The sequence below is a fragment of the Melozone crissalis genome, unplaced genomic scaffold (assembly GCF_028551555.1).
Source record: "Melozone crissalis strain CALT ecotype California unplaced genomic scaffold, PUWL_Pcris_2 ptg000036l_1, whole genome shotgun sequence".
Classification (NCBI taxonomy): Eukaryota; Metazoa; Chordata; class Aves; order Passeriformes; family Passerellidae; genus Melozone; species Melozone crissalis.
In genome coordinates, this window is record NW_026535814.1 from 11132550 (window position 1) to 11142872 (window position 10323).

At 37.3% G+C, this 10323-nt stretch overlaps 1 protein-coding gene across 1 annotated transcript in view; it reads left to right on the plus strand.

Moving 5' to 3' along the window:
• The window catches only part of NADK2 (NAD kinase 2, mitochondrial), a 32446-nt gene extending 22123 nt beyond the window's left edge, over window positions 1–10323 (plus strand). The window contains exons 7-12 of the mRNA XM_054283517.1: window positions 699–777; window positions 2848–2991; window positions 5075–5130; window positions 5213–5266; window positions 5726–5849; window positions 7594–10323. Of these exons, the coding sequence (XP_054139492.1) occupies window positions 699–777; window positions 2848–2991; window positions 5075–5130; window positions 5213–5266; window positions 5726–5849; window positions 7594–7732 (596 nt within the window). The 3' untranslated portion in view covers window positions 7733–10323. The remainder of the gene's footprint in view (window positions 1–698; window positions 778–2847; window positions 2992–5074; window positions 5131–5212; window positions 5267–5725; window positions 5850–7593) is intronic.

The following is a 10323-nucleotide window of genomic DNA, read 5'->3' on the forward strand; positions in this document are numbered from 1 at the left end:
TTTAAAATGCTGTCTCTTAGAGTTACTGTAACTACTTGAGCACGTGTGTATGTTTGTGTACACATACCTCATATAGGACCTCTGTCTAGGTCCTATAACTAACTTTTAAGTTAGGTTAATTGAGAGTTGTAAAAGCTGGTCTTGGACCAGCAAATAAGATATTAGATGTGAGAGTCTGTCTGTAGATAATTCTTAAATATCCTTCAGCTCTTTTCTTTATGGTGGGTTGAAAGATGCATGGTTCAGTGCCTAACCTGTGTCCAGTACTTCATTTGCTCACTAAGTCCTTGTCAACATGAACAACTCGTTAATCCCCTTTAATTACCTTGTGGTATGAAGTATAATTCTCTGAACTTCATCAGAAATGTCTGTTAAGTCACTGCCAGTAATTTAACTTGGCTGGAAGTGTGACTGACAGAAGACTTCATTCTGCCTAGTTGCCTGTGACTTTTCAAGGAAAAGTGTCCAAACTTCAGTGTCATTGCCGACCTTGGTTTAAATATTTATTGTCTCCAGTAAAGGACAGTGACTGGCCATGGAGCAAATCAGTGACAAAATGAGTCCTTGAAAAAAATGGAGCATTAGGTCTAGAAAACAAACCCAGGCAGCAGAATTTATCTTCGAGTGAATTGTGAGTGGTTTTTGAAAACTTGTGTTTTATATCCATGATTCAAAACTCTTATATTTAATATCTGCAGGATCTGATATTTCTGGCCCACATCTTTTACCAGTGAGAGCACTCAATGAAGTCTTCATTGGGGAATCTCTTTCATCCAGGTATGTATAATTGTTTGTTGTTACAGCAAGGCACAATTGACTGAATTTCTTTTTATCATACTGCAATGGACAATCAGTGATGAGATTTTATTGTCAAATTTCACTTCTATTCTGTAAATATTTAACACTGATTGTATTATTGCTGATTACAAAGTGTATTTTCAATGTTGATTTCTGGTTTTCTGCTTCCTCTCTGGTTATTCTTTCATTTTTCCTGACTTTTTTCTTTCCCTTTTATTGATGACTTAAATATCAGTCCTTGAACTGCCTCATCTCCTCCACATCTTAAATATCTTTTCATAAGCTTTTAGCATGACTCCTTTTTCTGCCTTTCTGTCATTAGATGCAAAGGTACCCGCCTGCTTTTGGCAGAAACCTTGTTATTGATGGAATACAGTTATTTCCTTTGTTCAAGAACTGTGTTTGTATCAAATCATGCTACTGCCTTGTCCAGGATACATTTGTCTGTCCTTTCTGTCCTGAAGATCAATGCATTTTTGGCAGCCAAACAGTAAGAAGGACACTGGGAATATGACCAGGGCTGCAGTAAAAGGAGATTTACTGTTTATCTTTAAAAAAAAACCCAAACAAAAACAACAACAGGAAATCCACTTTAGAGTTTAACAGCTTGTGTTTGTACAGTGCCTGGGACACTGATTGATGCTGCAAACAGTATAAGTGTTCTGTGAGCTTTATTTTTTTGTGTGGGCTTCAGCCTCAGACTGGCAGAAGGAATTAATCTCAAAGAGACTAAAATCCTGCTTTCTACTAAATCAAATCTAATTTTATCAAGATTCTAAGTTTCTTTAATGTGCAGTGATACAGGAACACAAAGCTGTTTTCCAGTGCTATAAGAGTCATAAGTACATTGTTCTCTTGGTATTTGAGAACCACTGAGGAAAACAATACCTCTAGAAACAAACCTCTAGAAATAAGTGTGTTACTGGGACCTTACACTTGAAGACCTAAATGTTGTAAAGACGAATCTTCTCTTAGTTTCAAATACACAGGTCTGCTATTTATTTAGAAAGAATAACTTTAGGAGCTTCTTGTCGGGTCTTATTTTGCATGTTAGTGATGAAAACAAGTAAATTGAAGAAAAAACCCCCAAGAAAACCTATCATACTCAGCTTGTAAAAATTACATTTAACTGAATCAAGTGGTGCACCTGTATTCTTAATTTACTTTCAGTTCTCTAATCTCCCTATCTTTTCAAGAGTGATTACAAAACATGCCCTTAGTTACTGAGAGTATAAACTGTTTGGCACCAAGCAGCCAAGAGCTGTGTTTCTAAACTGAAATAATAGCCCAGTAAGATCTGTTTACTAATAAAGGTGAAGCTCAGTCATGCATGAAACAGCAAATGTGGTATTTCTGAGAGGATATCTATTAATCTGAAACCTGTATCACATTTTGAAGACAACTGTGAATATCAACAAGTTAAGTTCATAAATACACTCTTGGATATTCTGAAGCTTGTAGAGAGAAACTTTGGTCTCTAGGCCTAACACTAGGAACCCCCTGACAGATGAACCATAACATGAAGATGGTTGTACATCAAGACGTAGTACTTTTGAGTTTTAGGAATAATTTGCCCTGGAGAGAAGTGTAAGCCTGTTTGTGTAAACTTATTAGTGAAGAATCACTGGATTTTCAATTACTGAAGTGATTAGGAATTCAGGTTCAATCATGCTATTGCTTACTGATGTTGAAATGTTTAGTGATAATTAATGAGACCCAATCACAGCATAAACACAGGTTTTGTGCAACAGGTACATAAGGAAGGTAATTATTTACAGTTTTATTTGTAAGTCCAGCAAGCCCTGCAGATGAACCACAGAGGTGGTTTTGTGCATAAATTAACGGAAAAGTGACTGCAGAAAAAGTGCCTGAAAGTTCATGCTAGAAATCATTTTAGCCCATTATAAAAACTGCTGTAAAATAGTGAATCAGAAGTTGCTGTCAAATGGGAAACACTGTACAAAGTCTGTGAAATTGTGATCCAGATTTGAAAGTAGCCCCTCTAAATTGTAATGTGCCTGATAAGGCTGTATGTTCTGTCTTATTCAGGGAGAACTTTAAGTCCTGCAAACCCAGTTTTAAATTCTCGCTTCATAGGGCCTCCTATTATGAAATATCAGTTGATGATGGTCCTTGGGAGAAACAGAAGAGTTCAGGGCTTAATGTGTGTACTGGAACAGGATCAAAAGCATGGTGAGTACATGTTGCTGCTTTGACAGAAAATACCATTTCAGATAAGCCAGATGAACCTATTTTGCCTATGCATTTTCTCCTTACTGAGACTCTGTTGGGCTGTGGGTAAGTCAGTCTGATATTGTCACTGTCAGTATGGCTCAGAGCTGTTCCACATGTATGAGATGAGCAGGGCACTCATTACTTGTGGGTACGGAGGGAAGCCTAGAAAGGGTGAGGAGCTGTGGCACTGAGACAGAAGCTTGCCTTAGATGTAATTTCAGTGAAAAATGTGGCATGCCACATGTGAGGATGAGTGGTTGGGAGTGGTGAGGGAAAGAGATTTTGCTGTGACTTGCAGAGAGCATACTGAGGTGATTGATGAACTATTCTTGTTGTCCAAAATTAAAATGCTTAGATGATGTAGCCCAGTAAACTTATAAAAATCTAAGCTCTAAGAAGAATGGGAAAACATGTATTAAATGCAGTGTTAAATGTGCTCTGGCTCAACTACTGTCCATTCTCCTTTGAAAGAGAAAGAAACAAGCCTCCTGTTTCTTTCATATTTATTTGACAGGGGACAATCTCTTTGCCAAAATACTCCCCTTAAAAAAAGATGGCCATATCTACACAGAACTGTGCTAGCTTAATCAGGGGGATAAAATATTTAAACTTCAGTTTAAACGTGCTGCAGTACTGCATGTAAGTCTAATCAATTTAGTTTTGAGATGTGAGAGATATGTTTGTGCTCATAATTTAGAGTTGTACAATAGTCACTGGATTTGTGGGGTAGGCTAAGATGACCTAAAACAGAAGCTTTTAATGAAATTCAAAAATAAGTATTCATGCTGTAACCATGGTTACTAGGTTTTACTCTTCATTGTAATTCAGAATTTTGTATTCAGGCAGCATAGCTTAGTTCTGGAGCCTGCCAAGGATGAAATTGGCAGACTGCTAGGGAAACTTTCCTGGTGTTCAGTACCTTGGGAAAGTACAGTCTTAATTCAGTGCTGTTCTTACACATTTCTTTTGCTTATACACTCTGTGCTGAGCAAACCCAGAACCAGGCACCAAGCTCCAGGATTGCTCCTCTCCATTGCTGTAATCTGTATGTGCTGCTGGACTTCTCTAAAGTGAGGCCAGGCCTCAGTGGAGTGACCCCTCTTAGCCTGTTGTTTAAGGGCTTTCCTGCAATTTCAGACTTCCTGGGACTGAGAGACATTTAAATGTCTAGGTGTTTTCTGTAGCTGCCAAAACTTGTGTGAAAGGATATCTTGATAGCATCTGCTCGGGCTTGCAGGTAGGCAGTAAGTGTAAGAGAGGGAGCCTTGGGCACACCCTCAGCAGCTCTGGGGTCAGATAGGGGTGGAGTGGATCTGTACTGCAGTCTGCGGTGTTTTACTGCCATGACAGAAGTGCTGGACTGAGGATTTTAAGCTGTGTTGAGACCTGGCCATGTGAGATCTTCATGTACTGCTGCACAGTGTCTGTGGTTAGCACCTACTCCCTTTTGAGCAGAGGAGGGAGACATTTTTAGGAGTTTTGCCTTAGTTCAAACTGAGGCTATGTTAACTCGTTCATCCAAATGTGTCAAATGCAGAAGTGTCTGATCTGACTGTTTATTTTCTATGTACACCAGTTCTTGTGAGATTCAAGACCACATCTTAGGGTATAAATAAAGAGGTAAAATATTTGTGGAGAAGTGTTGGGTTCATAAATGAGAACTAAGAGAATAAATCAATTAGCAAGGGTTGGATACACAGGGTAAGAACACAATCTCTAGAGCTTCAGTTTGTTAATGCAGACTTAATGCAGCAGTTATTGGGGGATTATTGACAAGCAGACTACTTCCCATACTCTTCTTTTCTGAAGACTTCACTTAATGGATTTTTAAGGTTTACAAGGCCACAGGTAGATGCCAAAGCAAGAGTTGATTTAAGACCTATTTTTTTTAAATTAACTGTTATCAGCTCACACTTAACAGCATTCTTTTTCCTCCCCGAATGTTGATTTTAGTTTTTCATCAGTGTGAAAGGTTTTTTGTTTTTTCTCAGTTTTTTCCTTAGTTGTACTGCTTAGCAAACAAGACTTCTTCTCTGTCTAGGTCCTATAATATTAACAAGGTTGCACATCAAGCTGTTGAAGAGATCCTTAAGATGGGTGAGTGAGCAATGTGGCATTACTAGCCAAGGTCTGTATAGATACATCTGTCTAACTGGGGCTCTTTCTCTCGGCTCAACAGCGAAAAAGCATGGAAGTCTGAATATGCCATTGAACACGGAACTGGTACAGAAAGGTTAGTGAAAAAGGCAAGATTTTTTTGAAAGTATCTTTGACCAGTTCATTTTGTTTGTATTCTGAACTACTCACTTTTCAGTGTTTTAGCACTCTTGCAGTAGTAGTCTTTCTTACAGACATTAATTAGGCACAGTTGGCAAACAATGTCTTACTTGAAATGAAAGCACTTACATAGACTTCTGTCTAAATTATCCACTTCAGGAGAATTTCAGTTCTCCTAAAATTTGAAACGGTTAATATTTAATCATCAGGAGAGAGCTATTGAGTGTTCATCATGCAGTAGAACTGAAAGGAATTTTCCCTAAAAGTAACTTTTTGCATGTAAAGACTATTAAACACCTGTCAAGACTTGATGGTCCCTCTTGATAGAGAAGCCACTCTTCCCTGGAGGAATGTGTGTTTCTGAGAGTAAATAATTTTCTCTGGAAAAACTAATGGCTGACTCCTCTGCTTACAGTAACAAATGATTACAATGACTGTCTGCTCTACAGTCCAGAGGAACCAAAGATGTTTTTCAGTGTTCGAGAGCCTATTGTAAACAGAGTTTTCTCAAGTAGCCGTCAGCGTGGCTTCTCTTCAAAGTAAGTGTTGGCTGCAATAGCAAAGAGTTACTTAGTTCAATGTATCTGTTAAAGTCTGAGCAATCCAGGACTTTCCCTTTAAGTGTTTCAACATCCAGTTTGTGCTTTGAATTACTTGAGTATTGTTCTTGTAACAGCAGGATGAAAATGTTTCCTAGTTGTGTTATGGCTTTTTAATGTTTGATCCCTGCACAATCTTACAGAATAAAAGAATCTCACTGTGCCCAGTTTTGGTTATGTGCCATTTCCCTCAGTATGAGACACAGTGACAGAGAGAAGTGAATTCAGGAAAGGGCCACTGGGAGGATAACGGGGCTGGAACAAGTGGTTTATAAGAGAAAGTCTCAAACAGTGCTTTCCTTTAGCCTGGAGGAGCCAAGACTAAGGGGGGGGATCCAGTTGCTGTCTTCAGCTACCAAAGCCTGGTTACAGAGGAGGCTTGAGTTAAACTCTTTTCAGAGCAGACTATAATGCAACAGCCATGATTTTATAGGGAAAATTTTATAAGAAAGTTTTCTCTATAGATTGTCTTGTGACTGTTCTTGGATATACTCAAAATTTCCCTGGGCAAGGCACTAAGCAACCTAACCCATCTTTAAAGTAAGGCCCTGCTTTGAGCAGAAGGTGGCACTAAATGCATTTCCAAACTGAATTATTTGCTAATTCATCATTTTAACTTAGGGCATTTGTGGCAGTGGAGGTTTAGATTGAATATTAGGAAAATTATCATAATGGAAAGTGTTGTAAAGCAGTGGAACAGGCTGCCTGTGGAAGTGGTGGAATTATCATCCCCAAAGGTATTTAAAAGACATGTAGGCATGGCACTTAGGGACATAGTGGTGGGCTTAGTAGTGCTTGTTTAATGGTTGAGCTCAATGACCTTACTTGTCTTTCCCAATCTAAATGATTTTATGATATGTGGAGCTTGCCACAATTAAATATAAACACATACAGCCATTAGTTATGTTACCAGAATTACTGAACATACAAACAATAGCATATAAACTATTGAAAGCAATACAGTATTTCAATTGTAATTAACTGTCAGTTCAACCTTTTATATCAAAACAAATGTCTAAAGGACCTCTGAGCCAAATTCTTTTTTCTGTCTTGTCCAGCTCTAAAAGAGATGCCTTAAATTTTGTAAGATTAGATTTAAACTTATTAACTGTAATATGTCAGACTCTAATAATAATAATGTCTTGACAATATGCTGCAGTTCTTGAAGTTGCCTGACAAGCATCCTGACCTTCAGCTTTGTGTTTGTAATTACGTTTCTTCTCTCTGAATGATTATTGTAACAAAAGATTACATTAGTGTCCAAATTATTTGAACCTTAAGCATTGCTACTTGAAAATACATATTTCACATAACATGAAGACCACATATTAGAATCTTAAATTAATTGTGAAGTTTTCTGTGAAGTTCAAGTAAATGGGATCATCAATAGCTTTCTTTGAAAATTACAGCTAAGCTTCAGCTTCAGCACCAAGTGTTATATTATAGGCTGTGCTCAGACTGTGGGAGCATTGACCAAGTCCTTCAGTCCTCTCTGGACTCATTGCCAAGCCCATACAAAGCACTGATAACTTGGGAGGTTCTAGTGCTTAGTGCCATGCTAAGTGGAGGTTAAGCTTTTACTGACTCAAGCAAAAGAATGTCCCAGTTTTATTGTTAACTGCTTGTGTGAAATACTTAATTTTTTTAGCTGTTTTGTGATAACTTACTTGTTGGGTTTTTGCAGAGTCTGTGTCCGTTCCCGTTGTTGGGATGCTTGTATGGTTGTAGATGGAGGAACATCTTTTGAGTTCAATGATGGGGCAATAGCTTCAATATTGATTGACACAGAGGATTCACTGTGCACTGTTCTGCTGGAAGAATGAAGGACCCTGATGTCTTTTGCTGAAACATTTATGGATCCATAGAGGGAAACCATGGGGATATCACAATGCTGCATTATATTTGAAGTTGGCCTTTTCGGATGCAAGAGCATTTGGAGGAAGCTTGAAATGCTTTTCATTCCTTTGGGTTGGGGAATCATTAGCCTGATATTTAAGCTTTTTTTGCATCTAGTGTAAATGTCTGAAGTGTTACCTCTAACTTCAGTGAAAATTGACATTTTAACTTGTATGGCAAACATGAAAGCTTTGTAAACACAGGTAAATGGGTTCAAGTATTAAGTCAGTAGCATTAAATATTCAGATGTACAGTTTTATAGTAACAGTCTGGGACTGATAAAACTAAATACTTCATACACTTTTGTAGGAAAGTTGACTGTCAAACTAGCAATTTGATGCAAGGATATGTAGATTTTGGTAAACCATGATGTTGAGGTAAAAGAAATGAAAATACAAATCTTTTGTATGCTTTTCAAAAATTGTACAACTTTCTAGTTTCATACAACTTGTGGCAATTTTTTTTTTTTGTTCTTCCAGTATTTTTTCTACTTTGTAGACTTACGTCAAGGGTATAAGTCTGGTTTAGTACATCTTGACTGAGGTAGCTTTTAGTTTTTCTGTTTGGCTAGATAGGGACTTGAAACCCAAAGGTTTTCTTGAGCCCTTTATGAAGAATTTACAAATTATAGAAATCATGTTGTAGTAGGATATATTTCTTCACTGAATGGATTAACTGGCAAGCAGATTATCAGAACACTAGTGTGTGTAAGTGGCTATCATAAGACTTATATTTGGCCTTATTAAGTTGAATGTTTGGAATTTTAGATTTTGAGTTTCTTATATTTAAAGAAGAATGAGACATGCTGGGTATTAGGAGTGGAGCGCAAGCTAATACCTATGTCTTCCAGTTTTCCCGGCCTGTTTTTACCTTCTCCAGAAAATTTACATTTCCAATCCTATGCTGAATTCTAGTGATATGTAAATGACAACAAATTAATTTCACATGTCTCTCTCATGTTAGGTAATCAAGTAGATAATAGAAAAAAAAAGCTCTGATTAAAGAAGAGCAAGTGACCTTTTAAATCTTTCAGAGAAACTGTGAACTGTGACTGCCTTATAACTGCATAGGTAAGGCAAAATTTGAGAAAACAAATATTCCTACAGCAGGAGCTCTTCTGCTACATGACTTGAAAATAGTGTGTTTTGTCGTCTACAGATTTGTTTCCAAGAGTGAGTTTTCTTAAAATGACTTTTGAATGAAGAGACTTCTGTAACAGATGTTCTCAGGTCTAATGGAAGTGTTCTCCAATGTGGCCAATCAATCAGTGTATTTATTGCCACTTGCAAAATGTAAACTACTCTTTATTGGTGGAGGAAATGGACAAAGGGTTTTTTCCTTCTAGACTTAGAGTGAATAGAACTTAAAACATAATTTAGAGGATATTGATTTGACCCGACCATTCAGTTCTAGGAAAATGTGGAATTGATGGAGATGTCTGAATAAGCTGTCACTGCAGAGTTATTTACACTCTCTGGTTGCTGTGATTGTAGACCCAGAGGGGAAAAGCAAAGTAGCCAAATAAGCTTTCATAAGTTGGTAAGTTCAGGAACTATCAGAATAAAGCTCTGTCTAAAATAATGTGCATAGCTTGTCTAAAAGTAAAGACACAAAAGACTAATCTTTCTAAAAGTTGTGTGCACACAGACTAGGATGTTCCAGTTATTCTCAATCCATCTGTAACCAGTTAGGGATTGTTTATTATGTGCCTCTGTCATGTACACTAGTCAATATGCTGTTAGGATTAAAAAAATCCTCAAAAATCCTCCACCAATGCCATTAACACTGATTTATTCCTTCCTAGGACTCTTACCACTCTCACACTAGATTTAGGTATCGAACATGTGCACAGCAAATCTATGGCAGAAATCCCAACTGCTTATTTACATATTTGTGTGCTGTGAAGTTTTAATGGAGACTGGTTAGTCAGATCAGTAGGCATACCTCTTAAATATGCCTGTCATTCCTTATTATCAACATCAAAACTAAAAGGTAATCTTCTCAGGCCCTACAGCCCCAAAGTATGATCTAGATTAGGATTTAGTAAATTTTCAAATTCCTAATTTAGCAAAATGGAAGCCTGACCTGCTCATGAGTGGCCTCTACTGGTTTTGTCTGTATTAAATTACAGTTCTGTTGAAGCATTTACTGGTGAATGCTTAAAATTGACATGGTGATTCAGAAATCTATTTTTAATAGTAAGCAGGTACCTTTTTTTTTTAAACAACTGTAGGACCCTTTTTAAGGATTCTTTTTGACGAAGGATTGCAGTACAGACAACTTAGTTGGTAGACACTATTGCAGGACAGGACTGAGTTCTTGGTTTAACACTGATTTAATCTGCGTGGACTGGCAGTGGTTTTTGCACCTCCTCTACCTGCTGAGTCAAGTCTATGGTATTTTCATTTAATGCTAGTCTACACTGTGTTCTGCTAAACTAGACCTGTTATTCTTTGGTTTTTTTCTCCAAGTGGTGTTTATACATTATGTAATAAAAATTAAAATCTTAATTGATAAA